This window comes from Pyrenophora tritici-repentis, chromosome 2 (genome assembly GCF_003171515.1).
Source record: "Pyrenophora tritici-repentis strain M4 chromosome 2, whole genome shotgun sequence".
NCBI lineage: Eukaryota > Fungi > Ascomycota > Dothideomycetes > Pleosporales > Pleosporaceae > Pyrenophora > Pyrenophora tritici-repentis.
The window spans coordinates 2,063,815-2,085,415 of NC_089391.1; the positions used below are offsets into that span (position 1 = coordinate 2,063,815).

The 21,601-nt window shown below is 51.8% G+C and overlaps 6 protein-coding genes across 6 annotated transcripts; 2 read left to right on the plus strand and 4 right to left on the minus strand.

Annotated features, from left to right (window-relative positions):
* Positions 1 to 535: 535 nt before the first annotated feature.
* Positions 536 to 5,849, minus strand: PtrM4_062440 (GyrB, Type IIA topoisomerase (DNA gyrase-topo II, topoisomerase IV), B subunit; the record flags this gene model as incomplete). Its single annotated transcript, XM_001932974.1, has 4 exons — positions 536 to 2,008; positions 2,058 to 5,027; positions 5,074 to 5,361; positions 5,412 to 5,849. The coding sequence occupies 4 exons, from the start codon at positions 5,847 to 5,849 to the stop codon at positions 536 to 538; spliced, it is 5,169 nt and encodes a 1,722-aa protein (XP_001933009.1).
* A 1,740-nt stretch (positions 5,850 to 7,589) lies between these two features.
* PtrM4_062450 (uncharacterized protein) lies at positions 7,590 to 9,632 on the minus strand (the record flags this gene model as incomplete). Its single annotated transcript, XM_066105586.1, has 1 exon — positions 7,590 to 9,632. The coding sequence occupies one exon, from the start codon at positions 9,630 to 9,632 to the stop codon at positions 7,590 to 7,592; it is 2,043 nt and encodes a 680-aa protein (XP_065964213.1).
* Positions 9,633 to 11,161: 1,529 nt separating this feature from the next.
* On the plus strand, positions 11,162 to 13,328 carry PtrM4_062460 (uncharacterized protein; the record flags this gene model as incomplete). Its single annotated transcript, XM_001932976.1, has 2 exons — positions 11,162 to 11,700; positions 11,939 to 13,328. 2 exons carry the CDS (start codon positions 11,162 to 11,164, stop codon positions 13,326 to 13,328), a joined length of 1,929 nt encoding a protein of 642 aa, XP_001933011.1.
* Positions 13,329 to 15,370: 2,042 nt separating this feature from the next.
* Positions 15,371 to 16,366, plus strand: PtrM4_062470 (AdhP, Zn-dependent alcohol dehydrogenase; the record flags this gene model as incomplete). The annotated part of the gene is made up of 1 exon (XM_001932977.1): positions 15,371 to 16,366. The coding sequence occupies one exon, from the start codon at positions 15,371 to 15,373 to the stop codon at positions 16,364 to 16,366; it is 996 nt and encodes a 331-aa protein (XP_001933012.1).
* Positions 16,367 to 16,754: 388 nt separating this feature from the next.
* PtrM4_062480 (uncharacterized protein) lies at positions 16,755 to 17,792 on the minus strand (the record flags this gene model as incomplete). The annotated part of the gene is made up of 1 exon (XM_001932978.1): positions 16,755 to 17,792. One exon carries the CDS (start codon positions 17,790 to 17,792, stop codon positions 16,755 to 16,757), a length of 1,038 nt encoding a protein of 345 aa, XP_001933013.1.
* Positions 17,793 to 18,930: 1,138 nt separating this feature from the next.
* PtrM4_062490 (SPS1, Serine-threonine protein kinase) lies at positions 18,931 to 20,199 on the minus strand (the record flags this gene model as incomplete). Its single annotated transcript, XM_001932979.1, has 1 exon — positions 18,931 to 20,199. One exon carries the CDS (start codon positions 20,197 to 20,199, stop codon positions 18,931 to 18,933), a length of 1,269 nt encoding a protein of 422 aa, XP_001933014.1.
* Positions 20,200 to 21,601: the final 1,402 nt, after the last annotated feature.

Consider the following 21,601-nt stretch of genomic DNA (forward strand, 5'->3'; position numbering starts at 1 on the left):
AACTCTTCTGCTCCCTATGCTCCAGACGTACTATATACATCCTCGTCCTGCATATTAACAGTCTAAATTTCGAACGCAACAAGTTGAAACGTTAACATGTAGACAGCAACAGTAGGTACATAAGTAAGCCAGGAGGAAGAAACACCACAGCTTCCATTACAACAGTCACCCAAAGCGACTATCACAACATCACTATCATCAACACACATATGTAAAAAGGCAGTTGAATTCCCACCCTGGCCTCTTGGAAGCAAACGAGGAAACGAACTAAAAAGACGAGCGCTTAAGCTCCAGCTATATTACATACTCATAGAGCGATCGATCGCGCACACTGCACCTTCGGCCGTGAAGAATTCTTAAACACAGAGAAGAGAGAAAGAAACGAAAAGCGTCTCAATGCGCGCCACAGCAGACCGAACCGAACCGAACCGAACCGACCCCAGAGTCCGTTGAAAGAACACTCAAAAAACGCCATGATTGCAAACCACCGGGTATCTCCCGTTGTCCACGCATCTCCCGAAATTCACAATCTACTCTACTCGCTGTCATCGTCGTCATCGAAGCTAGGCTCAGATACAGCATCCGACTCATCATCGTCGCTGACCACGTACTTGGCTGGCTTAGCAGCAGCGGCCCTACGACCAGGTCGAGCAGCGCCAGCAGCAGGTTTACGTGCCGCGGGCTTAGGGGTCGGCTCATCCTCATCCTCATCTTCGTCGGAGAGAATGTCGTTGGCAAGGGCATCAGCATCCTCCATTTCCTCGTCCTCGTCGTCAGAGTCAATGGTGATGGGCTTCTTAGCTTTGGGTACGGGTTTAGCAGACTCAGCATCTTTGCCATGTTTCTTCGCGTAGGCTTTGGCAGCCGGGCTCTGAGCAGCGGGCTTCTTGGCTAAGGCCTTTGCCTTTGGTACTGGTTTGGCGGCTGCTGTCTTGGATTTTGCGGCAGGTTTGGCAGTGAGTTTGCTGGCGGCTGGCTTCTTGATAACGAGATCGGAGTTGTCATCATCTGAGCTCATGATGGTATCGTTGACGTTGCGAGGCGCGGGACGCTTAGGTGATGGCTGGGGCATCAGACCCTCGTAATTAGTCTCGTTGTCGTCGATTTCGAGCGTGCTGCTCTTCTTTCCAACTGCCGAACTGCCAGGACGGGCGCTTCCATTGCTACCAGGGCGGGCACTGGTAGTTGCCTTGAACATAGGAACCCCGTTCGTAGCAGATCCGATTGTTTTCACCATGCTGCTTACATCGCCGAGAAGATCCTCGTCATCGTCGGAGTCGCTGCCGAGATTGTACTTGGCCACCTGTTTGGTTGCACCGCGAGCAGCTCGTGAGGGAGCAGCACTCTTACTGGGCTCCTTGGCGGCCTCTTGAGCGACGGCGGCAAACACATCAGACTCGTCGTCATCAGATATGACTGGATCCTTTTTGACAGGCTTCGAAGCGGCCGGTCGACCCCGTTTGGCCGGAGCTGGCTTCGGATCTACAGATGCAGATCTGCTTTCCGCTGCGCCATCAACTTGCGGCGGTTCCTCTTTCTTCTTGACTAAGTGCGTGAGCAAGGTCCCTTGCTTCTGCAGTGCCGTGGAGCCAAATGCACTGCTACTCTTAAGAGCTTCCGCTGCACTAGGCTTCTTGGCAGGTTCTGACTGGAGATAGCCGAGCAAGCCCTCCTTTTTCGGCTTCGCCTTTTTCTTAACTGGGCCAAAGTCAGACCCGGAGTCGTCCGAATCGCTGCCGTCCATCTTCCTCTTCTTCTTTCCCTTGCTACTCTTGCCCGCGGCGATGCCAAGCTTCTGGGATGCACGGCGGGTGATGCCAGCAATCTTCTTCTTGCGCTTGGCCTCCTCTTCCAGCTGAAGGTTCCACTCGTCCATGAAGGCATCAAGATCAACATTCCAGATGTCTTTAGGTGAGAGCTTGATGAGGGTGTCGATTTCGTGCTGCTTCTCGCCGATCTGCTTCATAAGCTTTTCGACACGCTCTTGAGTAAGCGACCAAATGGCCATCTATGAGATGTTAGTGCTTGAAAATACATAGAATAAAGGGAATACTTACGCCCAGCAGGTAGTCATAGTCGTTTGCGGACACTTCCACGTCAGCGTCTTCTGACGCTTCGTCCTCCTGGTAGTCCTCAACCTCGCCAGCTTGCTTGGCTTCTTCGACCTTTGGGAAAGGTGTGAAGCCGAGCTTCTTGAGCTCTTGAACGAGGACAGCCTTCTTCTTCTTGGAGACCGTAAGCTTTCCGTCGATGATCATTTGGATGAACTTGGCTTGATTTGTCATCTTGAGGTGCTCCTTCTCCATGACCTGGAGCTGATGCTGTTTTCGCTTCTCGTAGTATCGCAGGCGGATGTGGTAGAACTCCTCAATAATATCGAGAACAGTTGCGTACTTGTGAATGCGTCCATGTGCGTCGAATGCGACCAGATTGCTCGTCGACTGAGGCTTGAACAGCTTGAAATACTCCTCCAAGCCCTTGGTGACCGCCTCTGCCATATACTTGTCTTCCATTTTGATGATGAAATGAACGCGATCAGGAGTATTGTAATCAATGTAATCCTTGATATACGACGGAGCCTTCTCAGCCTTGATGATCTCCTCGAGCTTTTCCTTGAAGTCCTGAGTCCAGTAGCGAACTGGCAGTTCAGTGATCTCGACCTCGTTGTCACCAGTCTGTCGGACAGTTCCTGTGAACTGGTACCGATCAGGGCCTATCTCGGTTGTTGTACCAGTGAAACCTTTGTACCAAGGAATCATCGGCGTCATGTCATCTTTGGTGGCACCTGGCTCCATGCGACGCCTGATATTCGCGATGATGTCCATCGGGTTGAAGTTTGGGATTTCAGAGCTCCAACCAGTACCGATACCACTAGAACCGTTGATGAGAATCGTGGGCAAGATAGGCACAAACATTTCTGGCTCAATCTTGTGGCCGTCCGACTCGCCATACTTCAATAGCGCGTCATCGTGTCCATGGAAGATACGGCGCGCAAAAGGCGAAAGGCGAGTGTAGATGTACCTGGCGCTGGCAGCATCGGCACCACCCTTGAGACGAGAACCAAAGTTACCGCTAGGTTCGAGATAATTGATGTTGTTGGTACCGACAAAGTTCTGCGCAAGATTAACAATCGTTCCTTGCATAGAAGCTTCTCCGTGTGCGTAATCGGTGGAACCAGAGACGGAACCGGCGAGCTCAACCACCTTGACATCTTTCTTGATGTTGCGCCTGAAGCAGGTGTACAGAACCTTGCGCTGACCTGGTTTGAGACCATCGATGACCGAGGGGATAGATCGAACGTTATCGGCCATGGAGAAGAGGATCAACTCCTTGTTCACGAAGTCGTCGTAAGAGATGTCGGGAGTCGTAAGATCGAGATGCTGACCAGGAACAAAGTCGCGTAACCAATCTTTACGAGCATCTGCCTTCTTCTTGGAGAAGGCTAGCTCGATGAGCTTCTCTTCTTCTTCGCGCATGACCTGGAAGCGCTTCATGTGCGTATCAAGGTCCTTGAAGTAGATTTGTGCGTCAGGGATGTCACTGGTACCCAATCCCTTGTAGTACTTGTGGTCCCATCCCTTCTCATGCTGGTGCTGTTCTTTCCACTCCTCGTACTCAGGCATGGAGAAGAAGCTCTTCATGTTGCGCGGATTCTTGGGATCGCCCTTCCAGACCTTGACGATGGGCGTGATGAATTCCAGCAGGAAGCCCGGGATCTTGAGCAAGCTAGGGAATTGGCATTGGAGAAAGTTGATCAACAGACCCTTGATATGGCTACCGTCGTGATCCTGATCGGTCATGATCATGAGATGACCGTAGCGCAAGCTCTTCATATCTGCCATGGTATACTCCTTCTTGTGTTGAAGACCCATAAACTTCTTGATGTTCTGGATTTCGGCATTCTTCATGATCTGGTCTACAGTGGCGTCTCGAACGTTGAGGAGCTTACCACGTAGCGGGAAGACACCAAACAGATCCTGGTTCACGACAGCGCGTCCTGCCAAGGCGAGTACACTAGCTGACTCACCCTCAGTGAGGATGAGAGTGCAGAGATGTCCATCCTTGGTACCAGCCTTATTAGCATCTGTGAGCTTGGCATTGCTGATACGGTTGCGCTTGTTGCCGTCGGTCTTCTTCATCATCTGATCAGCCTTCTGCTGAGCAAAATGCATGATGTTCTGGATGACGTCGGTCTTTGCGATGGCGTTCAGGAACTTGTCGCTCAAGACAGGCTTGCTACCGAATTGACTGGGCCTGGTGGTGAGCTGCTCCTTCGTTTGGGAGGTAAAGGCCGGATTGACGATGGAACAGTTGACGAAAAGGAACAGATGGTTCTTGATCTGCGCGGGCTTGAGCTTGACAGCAGCCTTGTTCTTCTTGTTTACGATGGCCATGAGCTTTTCGACAATCTGATCGGCAATGTGGTTCACATGCGTACCACCGGACGTTGTGGCGATAGAGTTGACGAACGAGACCTGGTTGAAAGAACCATCTGAGACGGCGAAACCAATGTCCCAGCGGTCGAGCTTGTCTGTGATGATGACGTCCTTCTCCTTGTCGTCCTCGCTCTTGCCCTGGTCGCGGGAGATAGACTTGGTGTACATCTCCATGTACTTGGCGAACGATGTAAGCTTGATACGGTCGCCGTTGAGGTAGACCTTGACGCCGCGCAGCGTACCAGCCATGTCGTAGGTCCTGCGCTTGACCATCGCTTCGAAATCATCGTCAATTCCTGTCATGCCGAACCGGGCGTAGTCGGCCTTCCAGCTGACCTTGGTGTAATCGTCTGACTTGATATCGCTGATCTTGGCCTTGCCCATTTTGCTCATGTTCTCCGTCCAGGTCTGCCTGTACTTCTTCTTCTGCTTCGAGTCAACAGTCTCGACTGTGAATTCTGTACTGAAAACGTTACAGAGCTTGGCTCCGTAACCGTTGCGACCACCGGTGACCTTTTGCTGATCGTCGTCGTAGTTGGAGGAGGTAAGGAGGTGACCAAAAATCATCTCTGGTACATAAATGCCGTGTTCCTGATAAAGTTAGTAGAGCATCTGGGAGAGAAAAAAGGAGACTGACTTTGTGGATCTCAATTGGAATTCCTTTGCCGTCGTTCTTGATGGAGATCTCGCCAGTCTCCCGATCAACGGTAACTCGAATCTCGCTCATGTTCTTGTCGTTCTGCTTGTTATCTGCCGCGTTCACAAGAATCTCATCGAAGATTTTGTATAGACCGGGCACATAGGTTACGTCGCGGAACTCCATCGAATCGCTCTCGGAGTTGTACACCCACATCTTGTCTGTCTGTCGCTCCACAGAGCCAATGTAGGTATCGGGTCGCTTCATAATATGTTCCAGATGTGTCAGCTGCCAGTGTGTTAGTAGTCTCCTTTGCGCCCGAATGCATCAAAACCCACCATTTGGTATTTGCTACTCGCGCCGCCCTTCTTCGGCTTTGAAATGGGGACATCATCGTCGTCGTCTCCGCCAAAGCTCTCATTCGGGATGTCTGCAAGTGGCTTGCCGCTCGACTTCTTTGGGCCGGGCGCCTTTTTGGCCTTTGGTGGTGTGTCTTTGAGTAGCGACTCGTCATCGTCGACTGGGTCCTCGTCCATGTCTATGTCGGAGTTCTCATCCATGTCTGAATCGTCTGCTTTCTTCTTCTTGGGCGCAGCCTTCGCCTTTGGCTTTGCAGTGGCACCCGCAGGTCGGCCTCGTGGTTTTGCAGTTCCTGCTGCTTTCTTTGGTGCTGCTGCCTTTGGTTTCGCCACTTTGGCGGCTTTTGCAGGTTTCGCAGGGGGCGCAAAGTCGGAACTGGCGCCTTCGTCAAAGATCGAGTCCTCCATGTCGCTCATGGTGGGCGATTATGTGTCCCGCAGGACGGAAACGGATGGTAAAAGAAAAAAGGCCCGCGCTTTGCGAAGATACAGAGACGGGAAGCAACGAGCGTAAATGAAAGGAAGGCGTGGTGGTGAGGGGGCCAGTTGCGAGGCGTGTTGTTAGATGAGAAAGCGTGTTTACGCGTTTTGGTTGCCAAAGCGAGACGCTGCAGGGGGGAGCGCGCTAGATGAGCGCTAGTGCGGGGTTCCAAGACCCCCATTGGGAGCGCGAGCACTGAACGATGAGAGGGAAACTCCAAAGTGAAATGTCATGGTGAGGATGAGAAAGATACTAAGAGGCTGTTCTCGGTAGACACCAGTATTGTGACACTGGCTGATAAGAGAGACAGTGAGGTCGTGAGGCTACCCAGGTACACGACAGATTGTTGAAGCACACCAAGATGTTTTGACAGACTTCCCACTGCAATCTGGCGTCTCATTATGCCATCAAAACTGAGTGATGAAGTCTCAATGTCAGTAGAAAAGCATCTCGAAGATACGTCGGTAAAGTGGTAGTCTCCTCAAACTTACCTGGGTACACCTGGGCATGCCCTCTCACCCATCTTGCTGAGACTAGAGCAGTCCTCGTCAACACTTAGACTCTCGGAGAGACCTATAACTTCACCGAACGACTTCAACGGCCAAGGAAACTGCCGTCTCACAAAATTGAAGTGAGTCGTTGCCAAGTCATGTGACAATCAGGTGACTTGAAGTTCGTGGTCAAACAGCCCACTCCTGTCTAAGCCACCACAGTGTCTACCTCACCTGCTCCATGGGCAAGATGGTAACATGATTTTGGCCTCCGAAATACTGGGAAGTTTGTAGGTGGGGCGGGGCACAAGAAGAAACAGCTGAGAGTCAAGTGCCCAACGGATTCCTCTCAGCCAGCCATCCGTCTCCGTGGCGTCTCTAGGACAGTGACAAAGTTTCATTGATAAAACCACGTGTACAAGCAGACCCCACATCTCCACTACGACAAAAGCACGGGAAGAATGTCAAGAATCGACAAGAGTTTGCCAATGCGAAATTTTAGTGGGGTCACCGTGTGGTTATACCCCCCCTGGGATCTGTAAACTCGATGTAACCCAGAACCAGCAAAGTCTGGCGGCATGTACCGTTCCACGTGGTTCCGAACATTAGTGAACACCTGATGCTATTGTGACCTGATTTGTTAATATACGCGAATACGTGCATCGCTACGTAGGCGACACTTCGCCGAGACGGCGCCAAGCGATATCCGAGCATCCGAGTAGACGCGGCGAGATCAGTCCCCAGTTATGAACCATATTCTTTACAAAAGGCTTCTTTTTTTGGCAGCTAGTAGGATACGGAAGTGGGGCAAAAAGCTTACGTTTATTCCAGCTATCGATCGCCGTGCGGCAGCGTTCGGGATCGCCGTTACGGAGTGAAGAGGGTTCACGGATGATCGGAGATGAATCGAACGGACGAAAACGCTTTTGATGACGTGCTCACATTTGCGGCTGGCAGGCATGTAATTGTGGGTAGATAGTACTGAATTTTGAATTCCAACGAAAAGGGTATTTCCAATCAGACAAAGGAGAATGGAAGATATCTACAGGAAGAGATAGTAATCAAACGAAACGTGAGTGGTGAATGGTGGACCAGTTTAGACCCAACCTGAAAAGTATCCAAAATATCATGACGCCCCGTTGATAGCCAAATATGCAAAGAAAAGATCCGGTGACAAGTATGCCGCTATGCTCTATTCTTCCTGAAAAGATCCCGGAGACGAAGCTTGAATCTCAAGATGTGCGAAGCGCGCTTAATCTTCATGCCTTCGGTGCTGTCGTCACGGTCCCGTGTCTTGCTAGATTTACTTCTGCTACGCTCGCTACCCATCTTTTTCTCTTGCTTACGCTTCTTCTCATTCAAGACAAACATGCTGGTGGCGCGCTTCTTAAGACCATGACCTTCGGTTACACCGGAATCCCAGAGGCCTGTCGTAGTGACAGGAGCAAAAGTCGATTTCGTGTTGCGTGACCGGTCTGTATCCACAACCGATGGAGATGGGAACGGCGAAGACAGTAGCGGTGTAGGCGGGCCCGACTCTTCAGAGGAAGGTGCTATAACGATATTGGATGGTATAACTGCAAGAGGAAATCTGGTCGACTCGACAGATGGTCGCTCTATGGGTGCGGCCAATGTAAGCTCTTTTATGCGCAGTAATTCTACGCTGGGTTTTATCCGACGCTCTTCTACTAGTGTCTGGTCTTCAAAGGCAACACCATGCTTCTTCCTCAAACTACCAGTCAAACTGTGGCGCGCAGTGCCTGTTGAGTTAGCACGAGACGGCCGTGTCTTCGTGGCTGGGACAGCTGGTGTCATGGGTTTGGCAGACGTGGGAGAAGCAGGAATATCCTTGAAGCTCGCGCGACGGGGAAGCTTTTCCATACTCGGCCTGAACATACGGGGAAACGAGCGCCGATTTTCGTCAGAGGTAGAAGTCGGTGATGGCGAGCGAGGGCATTCCAGAGCGGACATGGAGACAGTGCGGACGCTAGGAGAACGGAAGATGGCGTTTGAGCCGAGGACAGGTGTTGACGACTGGCTAGGAGGGTCTGCTGTGAACTCGCGTGTGGCGACCCAAACACCAGAGATGAGAATAAAGTGTCGAAGAGCATCATCGGTCACGATGGGTAGCTTTGCGGTGAGATTGTCCATAAAGGTATCAACTTCAATATACGAGGATTCCGTAGTAGGGGACTGAGTGTAGGAAGCAAAGGTTGAAGTGGGCGCTGAGGTCCCTGTGGGCACCGCATAAGTGTCCATTACGTCGATGCGATTTCGGGTCATGGTCGCAATGATTGGGTGACGCCTGGAGTTGGTGCTCATGGTGCTAAAGGTAAACTTCCTGTCGTCAGGCGCTTGCGAGGCCGTTGGTGAGGGTGGGCTTCCTTTTGTGATGCTCGACGTGCGGCGCACATTCGCAGGCTTCAGCACCCATCGTGCCTTGAGCGGCAGGCCATGCTCGTCAGTGCTGTTGAACTCGTAGCTCCCGTTTGGCATTTGTGTGACTGTCCAGCGACTCATGCCAAGGTCCATGAATATCTCGGTTGTCTCAATGAGGTCCTTTTCACATTTCTTGGAGCTGATGATGCCTATGACATCACGTGGGCCGAAGCGGTCGTCGTCGGACTTTTCGTCGCTGTCCTGGCTGTTGTATGCCTCTGCTTTTGCGATCAGCAAATCATGGGGCCCTAGCTTCTCTTTGGTGTTGAAGGTTCGCGCTAGGCGCCTGGTGGTTCCATGGGGAAGCAGCGAACAGGGAATGACTTCAAAGGCCGGGCGCGGTCGCTGTGAAGCAATGATCTGGTGGAGCTGCAGGAGGACCTTGGGACGTGTGTGCAGCTTGGAGCGCGTGTGGACGGGGCGAGCTAGGTTGTAGCATGTTCGGGACCGTGGCGTGCGCTTCCTAGGCTTCTCTGACTCGGCATCGCTAGCCCATGAGAGGCTTCGCTGGGGAGCGAGGGCGGTGATGGCTTCATGCTGGGCAGTCTTGATGGAATCTTTCCCAGGCGTGCTTGCATCAAGGTCATTGGTTTTGGTAGGGTTGCTGAGTGTGGAAGTTACTGTCGCCGGCGACTGGGAAGGGCACTGGGCCCTTAGGACAGAGCCAAGGATAGACATTGGCATCTGGAAGAAGGAAGCATTGCTGGTGGGCGAGACTGTACGTGGTGGTGAAGGTTGAAGGCCGTGTTTGGAGGCTGCATCGGCTGCTATCATGTCCAGCAGAAGCATTTCCCCAGCTACCGTCTACGGCAGAGCATGCTGAGTCGGCCGTCAGCACGGAACAAAGAGCTGGAAAGGGAACTGAAAGTGGAAATGGGCGTGCAGCCGCGCATGGGACGCCCATTGTTCTTATGAAGGGCCGGGACCTAAGGGCTGTGCGCTGAGGTCTGGAGGGAGGCGGTGCCCCTCTTGTCAAGCGCAATACCAAGGTAGACAATCCACCGTGTCGCGGGAATGGGGCTGAACTTACAAGCCACAGCTAGCGAGTAGCCGACCTTATGCACGACAACCAATTGCGTCCTGCAATCCAAGGCGTGTCAAGTATGTAAGGACGGTTGCTGTCTCACGCAAGGCTTTCTTTAGAAGATGACGGCGATAACGAGACGAGCTGATGGGCGGAATAATACAGATCAGGAACAGAAGCTTCCATCTGACGGGGACCCCGTAAGGTCATTCATCTGGAATCCGCCGGCGGCGGCCAAGGGGGTTGACTCTCTATCCGCATCGTCGACGCACAAGGCAGCTAGACCTCGACGCCGGTAATAGCAACAGTCTCCGTCCCGCCAGTTTGCAACACACACGATGAGCCGCATGCGGCAAAGGCCAACGCAAAGGGGCCTTCAAGATTGGCCCACGGTAGCATCTTCCCTGCACCATGTGCAAAATGTCGCGAATGACCCCTCGCCCACCTGCTCGGAAATCGCGAACTCGGCTTCGGCGGAACGCGCTGGGGCCGCTTACGCTTACTATAGGTGAAGCTACCAAGAATACTGCTGACCGTCACATCACCCCTTTCAGTCCCTTGCCAACGGCAGGAGCAAGACACATGTACGTCGCATGTCCGTCGCGATCCGAACCGCTCTCGAGGATTGGTCATGTAGCACCGACTACATACGTACGTACGTGACCCTGCCGTTCACTGTCACAAACATGGGGACGAAGCCTGAGCAGCCTCGTACCCATACAAGATGCATACGAGCCTGATTGGTTAGCCTCGCGACGTTTCAGTGCCGGAACTCCGCCACCAAGGATACCACGAAACGCCAACAGTATTACTCGTTGCTTCGAAGCATGCTCAGAACTGGAAAGCAAAAGCCCAGAAAGCTTGTACATGGTTGTCGGGCCCCGAGAACACCTTGTCCACATGTCTGCAACAACAAACCACCGTGGCAACACGAGCGAGGCAATTCGAAATCACCGCCTCTACACCGACACGGGCTTGCATTCACGCCGAGCGATGCATTTTGCTGCACGTGGTGATGCACGTTGCGATCTTCCTGCAAGCCCACTCGCTTCTGATCGACTCGGTTCCCTCATGCTCCGATTCCCGCACCCACCGCCAATTTCGCTCCGGGACCGAGGCCTCCAGCTAGAAAACACTCGTCACCGTCCGCCAGACGGATGAACCGACCATCCGATACATTATATGTCGCCAAAACAAGCATGCGTCACGTTTAGGAAAAAAAATACGCATCACAGTAGCCCGAGAATAATACCGATCACCACTTCACCACACCCTGCTGCAGCGAGCGCCTTCAATGGACCAACCCCAGGGCGAGCATTCCAATGCTCACGCACTGGCCGAGAGCCTGGTTGCCTGGTTTACGTCAAATGGGGGTCAGCTCAGTCCAGACGTCGAGATCGTCTACAGCGACGCGCGTGGCTTCCACATGCGCGCACTGCGGCCATTGAGCTCGCCTGTGGTGACCAAGTGTCCGCTTAAGCTCACACTCTCATGTCTCAACCTAGACCCGGGTGAACAGGGCGTATTGCACATTGAGAGTCCCCTGCGACAATGTCGAGGACGAATTCCGGATCACATACTAACATATCTCCTCTTAATTGAGCAACGTGACAAGGGTCAAGCATCGCCATGGCATGCTTATATTGCATGTTTACCAAATTCACGGGACATGACGACGCCCTTATGGTTCGATGAGGGCGATATGGCCTTTCTTGCAGGCACAAGCTTAGTGCCTGCTGCCAAGGAGAGGAAAGCTGAGCTACAGCAGCAGTGGGAGGGCGCCATAGCAGTCATGGAAGAGCTGAGTATTCCTCTCGCCAAGGGCATTGACACGTAAGTTTGCCAGAAAGCGGTGTCTGTTGGCGTCCCATATCGCTCCATGTTAGGCCTACCGCATGCTCGGTAAGGGAGACTATATCAGCACTAATTCTTTTGTCCGAGACGTGGCAGCTGAAGAGGCGTTGCTTTTACTTTGAGGCCCCCAGCATCTCTTTTCCCCAATACTGGCGCCTAGCAGGCTTACCGCTCATCCGCAAAAGCTATCCAGGCGCAGCCTGCTAACGATTATCAGTGAATCGTTACTATGGGCAGCCACCATCTTCACTTCTCGCGCATTCATCTCCACCCATATCTTGCCCGAGAGGGAAACAGTGCCCATTCTCTTCCCAGTGGTCGATATTTTGAACCATTCCGTGTCCGCCAAAGTAGAATGGGACTTTCAGCCTGGTCAATCTTTCGCTTTGAAGTGCCTTGACGGAGACTCATTCCAGCCCGAACAAGAGCTTTTCAACAACTACGCACCCAAGCAGAATGATGAGCTACTTCTTGGATATGGCTTCTGCCTTGAGAACAACCCCATCGAGCAGTTTGCTTTGAAGCTGGCATTCCAGCCGCAGCTGCAGCAATATGCGCAACAGCTGGGTCTACTGAGTCCTGAAAATGTGCCTTTCGGAATGTCCAAAGACTTCTTAGCAACAGATGCAAACAAAGAGCAGCACTTTCTGCGCGTCAAGGACCATCCTTTTGGACGTTATGATAATCATGTCTCTTTCTTCCGCGGTGTACCTCCATACATTGTACATTTCTTCTTCATCCAGACAGTTATTACTCTTGAAGTAGACATCAGTAGTATCGATGTTGCGAAACCGGGATCTAGAATTGCTCTGCAAGTTCTGGTACTGTTACATCAGGCCCTGACGCAGAGGTGTAGCACCCTTCCCCTCCACTTCAACCAGAAGCCCCAAAACGACAAGCAAAGGTTTGCCAAAACCTATCGCGATACCCAGGCCAGAATTATTCACTCGGTACGAGAAGAGCTGCAGACCGCAATCACAAGGCTGCGCGCGCCAAGCAACCAATCCTCGCGGGTGTTGCATTCTATACCGGACATCCTCGTGACCTTCCGCTCCGATCTACCCAAGCCAGCAAAGAGATTCGAGGAAGCGCTTGTGCAGCATGGTCTGCAAGACCCGGAAGCCGAGAGTATGGTGTGGACATTACTACTCACAGTCCTGCTAGCCAAAATGCTAACAACGCAAAACACCGACGCCGCTCTAATATTCTCCCTTTTGCGCGACCTATGCGTAAGACATGCACTTCCCGCTCTCGAAGACGGGATCGAAGACGCCGACACATACACCTTCATCGACGAGCATCTGGGTGATTTCCTGCACCTTCCTTCTGCCGATCCGGACGCGTCACCAAGCGACGTTCTCGATGAGCTCGGTCTTACCTTTGTCAACCAACCCGCTGAAAGTACAGCTGCTCCTGTCTTCATCAATGGTCGTACGGAGAACCTTGGCCCAAGGATTATCATGTGGGCGATGAAGGTGGTCGAGCAGGATGTCGTGCCGGTGGTTGAAGACGGACAGATTAGGAAATATTTGTACGCTAGGTCGCAGGCGGAGGAAGGCGGGGCTCAGAGTGTTGAAGGGTGGATGTACGAGCATGTGGCGGTGTAAGTAGGAAAGCTGGATATGAGTGCTGCTGTATGCTGGCCTTTATGTGCAGACAAGTTAGGCTGCATGTAGCTATGCACTATCGCGTTCACGAAATTCTCTCCGAAAAGCTCCTGAATACTTTCCTGTATCTCTCATTATCTTAGTTATGTGTGCATGTGCGTGATGCCTATGATCATGTGACTACATAGAGTATCGTTCGACCTTGTAATATAGTAACACTTTCTTTCCTGCAGATATCTTTTCCATCTTACCTTGTCTTTTCCAGCCTGGAAGCTTTCTCTTTACACTCTCCTTTACATGATACCAAGATTCTTGTGCTTCTATGCTCGGCTGTTTCTACTTTACAACTTTGAGTAGAACGCATCTCGATTGATAACGGCTTGATCTTAGGTCGCTTGTCGCAATCTTACTTACAACTCTGTAACGCTTCAGTAATGTGATTTTGGAAGTGCTTTTTGGGATATATTTGCTATCTTGGAACCACACAATTCAGTGTCCCTGCAGTCATTGGTGTATGTTGCAGTCAGTAATTAAGGGGAGCAGATAAATCGATTCGGCCCACTGCTCATAACCGCTGCGCTCAATGTGCTGCGCATCTTGGTTTTCTATCAATGCTTTCTCGTGTTTGCTATTCAATATCGGATATTTGCAGCCGGTCTGCCATGACCGTCTTGCTGCACCTACAGCTTAGGGAAGGGTCACGTTCCACTAATATACCAGCCATGTACGTATAAATCAAGCAAGCGCCAATTGAATTTTGGGGAACAGATGCAGACTATACTGCCGTGCATCGCAGCATTTTGTTGCTCGTCTCTTCAACTCAGACCACGTTCGGATCAAGGACTAGCTACGCAATAAATGAGACTTATTATACCTTCCGAGCAGACACTGAACATGTCTACTCTTGTTTTCATTGAAATTGTGCCGAGAAAGGCTGCCTTGTCCGCACTCGAACCCCGCTCTCTGCAACAGGCCTTCTCCTCACATGTTGGTCATGAAGTCGACGCAGTCTGGTCAAGAGAACTATGCAGTTTGGCGATGCCGAGTGTGCCAATTGACAGCGGACATATCTCGCAGCAAACCAGGGGCGGTGGCGAGATCGATACCCCTAATTAGTACACGGGAACGGGACCGATGCGACTAATCAACAGATGAAAGATTACAAAAAAACTTGGGAACCAAGCTGTCAACAACGAAGGATTAGTATTACAAACCAAATAGCACTGGCTGTGGCGACATAACCAAGTTTTTGCCAAAGGGCCGAACAGCGTCGGTCTTGTAGCGTCTCATCGGCCTTGGATGACTACGTCATAGCCACGCTTCACAAGAGCCACAACCACACTCAAGCCAAGAACTACGATCTATGCTCCACACAACGGCTATCTGCCAGTGCTAGCCCTACTGGTGGAGAGCGTTCCAGGCTGTTGGTCGCTTGGTCGCTTGCTCGTTCCGAACAAGTGAGCTCATAACACTGGGAATCTAGATGGCTGGCCGAATCCAACCGAGATTTCCTCATCGTTAACCGCAATGCAGTATGTAGCTGCACCTGCGTTACTACGCATCCAGCAGCACGCAGAAAGGCTTACAAAGACATCTACCTACTAATCGACTGACTGATTACAGACACAAGATGCGAATACTCATATGACTACAAGATGGCGTCCCGAGGTTGTTCGTTGTTTGATTATTCTTTCGCAAACCCGCCCCACTAAACGACGGCTTTCTAGTGGCGGTCCACGCACCGAATGTGTAAGGATACGTGATATACTAGATGCTAGATCCGGAGACCCTGTACATTATCAACATGCAACGTCATGGGCGAGAAAGTTTTCGAACACTGTGGATGTCGTTCAGGGTGGATGTATGAGTGATCTGAGCTGAGCTGTGGTCATATATAATAGAGCAAGTCGCAGCACTGTCTTTTCTTTCTATCATCAAAACCAAAATTTCACAGTTCTTTCCAATTGCAATTCCCCAGATAGTCCTTTGACTGCTACCACTACAACAACACATATTCACCTCACTACTACATAACCACCAAGATGCCTTCTTTCACCGTCTACAAGGGCTCCAAGGACAGCAAGATCGTCAAGGCGCAAACTACCAAGCCGGATCTCCAGAACGACCAAGTTCTCATCAAGGTCACCGCCTCCGGTCTCTGCGGCACAGATGAGCACTACAAGGGAGCTGACATGGCGCTCGGCCACGAGGGCGTCGGCATCGTCGAGGACATTGGTCCCAACGTGCAAGAACTGAAAAAGGGGGACAGAGTAGGCTGGGGTTACGAGCACAACAGCTGTGGACGTTGCGACAAGTGCCTCACAGGCCGCGAAACCTACTGCGAGGCTCGCGAGATGTACGGCGAGGCCAACCTGGACCAAGGCAGCTTCGCCTCACACGCCGTCTGGCGCGAGGCCTTCCTCTTCAAAGTGCCTGAAGAGCTATCCGATGCCGAAGCCGCGCCTCTCATGTGCGGTGGTGCCACCGTCTTCAACGCCCTCCACAGCTACAACGTCAAGCCCACGGACCGCGTCGGTGTAATGGGTGTTGGTGGTCTGGGCCATCTCGCCATTCAGTACGCGGCCAAGATGGGCTGCGACGTCGTCGTCTTCTCCGGGTCCGACAGCAAGAAAGAGGAGGCCATGTCTCTAGGCGCAAAGGAGTTCGTCGCCATGAAGGGCAAGTCTGAAATTAGCGTTTCTCGAAAGGTCGACGCCCTCCTCGTTACTACCTCTGTTATGCCAGACTGGAAGATGATGCTGCCCGTTCTCAACGCAAACGCTACCATTTTCCCCATGACCGTCAGCTTCAACGACTTCTCCTTCCCCCACATGGCTTTGCTCTCCCAGGGCATTACTGTTCAGGGTAGTGTTGTCGCAGCACGAGCCGTTCACAGGAGCATGTTGGCTTTCTCGGCTCTGCACGGTATCAAGCCCATCCTCATGGAGTTCCCATTGAATGAGAAGGGTATTGAGGAGGCGATGAACACACTGAAGGATGGAAAGATGAGGTACCGTGGTGTGCTTAAGCCCGAGTAGATGGGGCTAAGCTGTAATGAAATGGGAGGATGTAATAAAGAAGTACTAGTGTAACGAATTTCATTTGTTAGAGATGAACATCGGAGTGGCGTTTGGAAGTCGGGAGGTAGGAGCGGTTCGTTAGAAATGAAGAGCGAATTCAATGTATCAATATACTCAGATGAAGAAGACAGATATCTCGATTTATCCGTGCAATTGGAACTTTTGATGCAAAGCTGAATCTCTACTATATAAGGAGTGTGCTCAGAGAGCAATTTCGCAAAAACCGAATCGTGTCCGAGTATCCAGGGTCATACCACCCTTGACTTGGACAAAATAGCACTTGTACTGTTCCGGTTGTCTCACCGCATCCCGTTTCCACTTGTCCGCAAGAGGCCGATGTAATCCGCTACTCTTTCTCAGCAAACACCCGCATCAACACGGGTAGAATATTGCGCGGCCTCATCCTCAGCACCGCTGCAATCGCCTGCCTCAAATCCGTCACTGTCGCGACATCTTCCTCAAGCTCGGCGCCTGGGTTATGCGACTGTCCCTGACTCTTATCCGCCTTGACCTTGGGTGTAAACGGAACTTTCAAGGCGTCGAGTATCTCATTCCCACCCGCTGTCTCCATGACATGTCCGTCGGGACCACTGCCCTGCGCATCGGCGCCACGTGCATCGCCATCCCTCCTGCCGGGAACAACACACCCAACAAAGCCGGCAACCCTCTTCTCAAACTCGTTCTCACCCAGCTTCGACAGCACGTACTCCAACTCGAGCTCCCATTCCTTGTTCAGGAACTTCATCCGGCTCTTCAGAATCTTCTTCTGCGAGCCGCCAAAGGCAGTGAAGATATCCCAATTGCTGTTCTTCCACTTTGCGACGAACGCCTCGCGCGCTGTGAAGCTTGTCGAGGGCGCATTATGGTATTCGAGTACAGCAGCGAGGTAGCTGATGATGAAACGGTAAGCGGACGGTGAGAGTATGGCGCCTGATTTTGACGTTGTGCTGCTGGTTCTACCATCAATTTCATCTTGGGCGAGTAAGGCGATGAAGATGGCGAGGTTCCAGCGCGTGGTGTCATGGTAGCGGACCCATTGTCTACGCTCGTCTATCCGGTAGTACCAGATCGCCCGCGTTACGTCAATGTGCTGCTTCTCGCTGTCTTTGATTGGTTGTCCATAGTACGTGTCCATGGCAGCACGGTGGCGCAGAAAGAAGGCGAGCTGGATGTCGAGGGGTGTGTGGGGGAGGTGAAGCGCGCGCGGGGACTGCGTTAGGATTGATGACAGAGTGATTGCGGGGAGGTGATATGGCGGTACAGCTGCGAGCTTGGCTGTGAGGAGGGCTTGGAGATGGGCTTCAGAGGCAGCATCGCTGTTACCAGGGTGGTCATGCTGGTGTAGGTTTAGGTCTGGGGTGACAGTGCTTGTATTGCATGCCATTGTGGTGTCTTGGGAAGCTCAATTCATGAGAGAGAGAAGATTGAAGTGAGAGGGAGAGGGAGGGAGGCAAACTGATTGTTTTAAGTAGATGGAGCTTGAGCGTATTCGCAAGCGACGCATTTGTTGCCTGTTTGCTAACGCTCCACGCTAGTGACGCCTCTCTCACCACCACAACAATGGCACTGTGACTGAAGCATATTACACCTGTACTTGAACTTAACATTACTTGAGTTTCTTGAGATATTGAATGCAATTGATACATTAAAATACTATCTGAGGGATACTAGCTACAAGACAAGTCTCACCTCCTTCTACAATTATGCGATTAATAACATCAGCGCAGATTTGATCACCAAACGTAGAACTCTCTCTTAGTGTTGATTAAGCGACACACCCCTGCTGTATCTTACAGGTAAAGGAGTTGTAGGATAGCTAGGAGTAGAATAATACCGAGTAACTCTCTTAGTCAGTACTACAAGTCAATCATAGACGAATCTTCTTTTTTCATACTTGCGAGACTTTGTGAGGACTACTACAGTGCGTCTTATAATGTTGTTGCGCTGTTCCTATACAGCTGTGTAGCCTACACGCAAGTGTAAAGAAGCTATAACCTGACATCTTACCTACATAAAAGAAGTTGACATGGCTTGAAACTCTGTATGCATCAGGTATAGATGGAGCCTTGTATGCTCCATGTAGGGTCTTTAAGCTAAGGTATGCAGCACTGAATTACCTTTGTATACATATCTATACATACATACATACGCTCTTACACACTTATATACACGTGTGTGTATATACACTACTACGACAGAGGGAGGTCAGAGGGAGATATAGATGCAGAGGGAAGCATGTGTTAAAAATATAATTGTTATCAACGTTGAGCAGTGACACCTTGTAACTGCCAGACTTGTAAAACAGTGCAATGCGAAGAGTAAAAAATAGGGGTATCTAACGAACGTCCACCGCAAACCAGGAAACTAGACAGCAATGAAGCGAAACGAAGCAAAAAAAAGGGAGCTGTCTGTCTAAACCACAACCACCTCCTCTGTCGGGCTGTGTGGTGAAGAGAAGCGAAGCAAAAACGCATGCGTGTGCGTGTAAAAAAACCGGGTCATCTACGACCGCAGAAACCCCCCTACAACAAGCCCTCCAACTCCGCCTTCCACTCCTGTATCCCTACCCGTTTTCCCGCATCCTTAACTAGCACCTTGCCAAACCAGGCGCCCAAATCCCTACCCAGCATCTTGCTCAACCCCCTAAGACGTTTGATATTCTCCATGCCTTGATCGTCATAGCCCATGCACTGCAGTGGCTGACCGGCCTTGATCATCTCCCGCTGCTGGTACTTATTCCCCCTGAAAGCGTCATAAGGCGACGAGCCCAAGATGAGGAAGAGCAGAGTGATGGCCAGGGACCAGAGGTCTGAGGAAGGCGAAGGTGAGGAAGATGTCATGGTGGTGAGGAGACAGGGGTCTAGGTAATCCCACGTTCCTGCGCCGAAGGGGCCTGAGGTTTGTGATGTGATTGTGGCGTCGTTGTCAGGAAGAGAGAGGATGGTGGAGGAGAAGTCTGTGTAGACTGGCTTTGGGATGATGCCGTTTGAGCCGAGAAAGTTGGTCGAGACGAGGATGTTGGAGGGTTTGATGTCGGCGTGGGTGCAGAAGTGTTCTTGCATCCACTGCAGCGAGGTGATGAGGGAGTGGGCGATGCTGGGGAAGACGGCGGCGAGTTTGGTGGCCCGTGAGGCTGGGTCAAGGGTGTTGAGGTGCTTTTGGATCCAGCCTTCCAGCGTGTCGTCCATGGCTTGCAGGAGGAGTGAGCCGTTGCGTGGGTCGAGGCCGTAGAAGGGGACGATGTGGTCGGTGGCGTTGGGGTACCGGGATAGGTACGAGAGGATGCGTGCTTCCGCCTCGAGAACCTTCTTTGCGCTTGTCATAGCTGGCTTCTTGACGGCGTAGAGGGAGGGCGTTGTGGGTACCAGGTTGAGGGCCATAGCCGATTCGACCGTCTTTACTGGTGTCAGGGGAGGCGTCATCTCAGGGCTATAGGGCGTCGGTGATGAAGACTGCTCGGTCGGCTTGGGTGAGCACGGCGTCGCTAGGTAGACGTCACTCCATGCACCCTCGCCAATCTTCTTCATTCGACCGCGCTCATCTGTGCGGATCTCGTAGTCTGTCAAGTGGTGTGGAAAGATGATGAGCTCAGTGCTTCCAGCACGTGGTGATTCATCCAGTGACAGGCGGGGCCGGTTAATCGAAGATACCGAATCCCCACGTCGTAGAGTAGATAGTGAGTTCAACAAGTCCGAAGACCCAGATGCGGACTTTGCATGTGATATGCTGGGTGTAAGCGGGGGCGTAATCGTGCCGCTATCGTGCATGCTTTGAAGATGCTGTGCACCCATGGTCAAGGCGCGGTGTCTTGTTGGGGATGCTGGTGGCGTATATCGAGTCCGGGCTGTTTGTCTTCTTCTGTGACCAACAGAGCAATCTCCCTCTCCTGATGTGTTATGCGTTTGTAGCTGAAGTTGCGGAAGTTGTCTCTTCTCCGCTGGGTGTGTTGCTGTCGACTCCGAAGTGGGCTCTTCCCCTGAAGCAGGGAAAGTAAAGTTCAAAAATATTGCCATGATAGGATCGATACGAATGCGTTGATAGTGTTGGAGTTTAACAAGAAACACTGTGGAGTTACAGCGTGCGTAGTGCACGGAAGTCCGCTGTCTAGACCTTTAAAGCACAATGCGGGGAAAGTTAAGACGAATGCTAAGTACAGATGCGAAACACTTCAAGTTTCTCGAAGAGGCAAAAACCAAAATTAAGAAGGAAAAAAGAAAGTGCTAGTAAGTGCCCTGGTATATGTGTGTGGGAGGACCTGACCTTGGGTCCGGTAGCGGGTTGAGGCGACCCAACAAAGAAAGCGAGATAGTGGTGCTACAGGTATCGTACAAGAGATAAGAGGGCGGGTCCGGAACACGCTTCGGCGCGATCTAACAGACAACTCGAAGCATGCTTGAGTAACACTTCTAAGATTCGCGGGCGGCGCGGAACTGCCCGCAGCAAAAAACAAAAAGGGTTTTGGTGGAACACAAAAGGGCAAAGAGAAAAGGACTGGACTTGGGAACACGATCTATAGGTAAGCACCAGAAGTGGCCGTGCCCGGGGTATCCGAGACGGGTGGCACGCATCAAATCCTGGTTCAAGCCGCAGGCAATCTTAGCCCAGATGTTGGACCGAGGGTTGATTCGCAGGGGAAAACGACGAGAGGCGTTCCCCTGGAATCGCATCGGTGGATTCTGGAAGCACATGCATTCACATGTACTTCCTAGCCGGGTTATATCACACCGGGCTAATGAGCGTAGCGCCGCACACGGTGCACCAGACTTGGCCTCGCCATCCCCAATCACCATGCTCGTGGGAACGTGCGCCATCTGATTGGGCTCACGTTACTCAGAGGGTTGGTGACTCGTCTTTTTTTCGAATGCGGTTTACCTGCCCTGGCTTGTTGTCACGGCTCCGCAATATGTACCGTGGAATGTCAGAATCCACGGTCTTTGTTCGGCGAATATTTTTTGACATTTGTGTGACGTCGTCTTTTACCGTTTCATATGCAGGTATGCGCCAGCTGTCAAGTCATGAGGTCGCTGATTGAGTGTGCTGCAAGCTATCGTGAGCAATGGCTAGCTCATTGTTGGCGCTGCTGGCTCCCGTTGCGTCCGGTCAAGCAATGACTGGGACGTCCCTGACTTAATGATGGAGAGGGGGGATAGCAAAGGGCGCGCGCCCAGGGCCTCTGTTGCGCCTGCCCGTCTT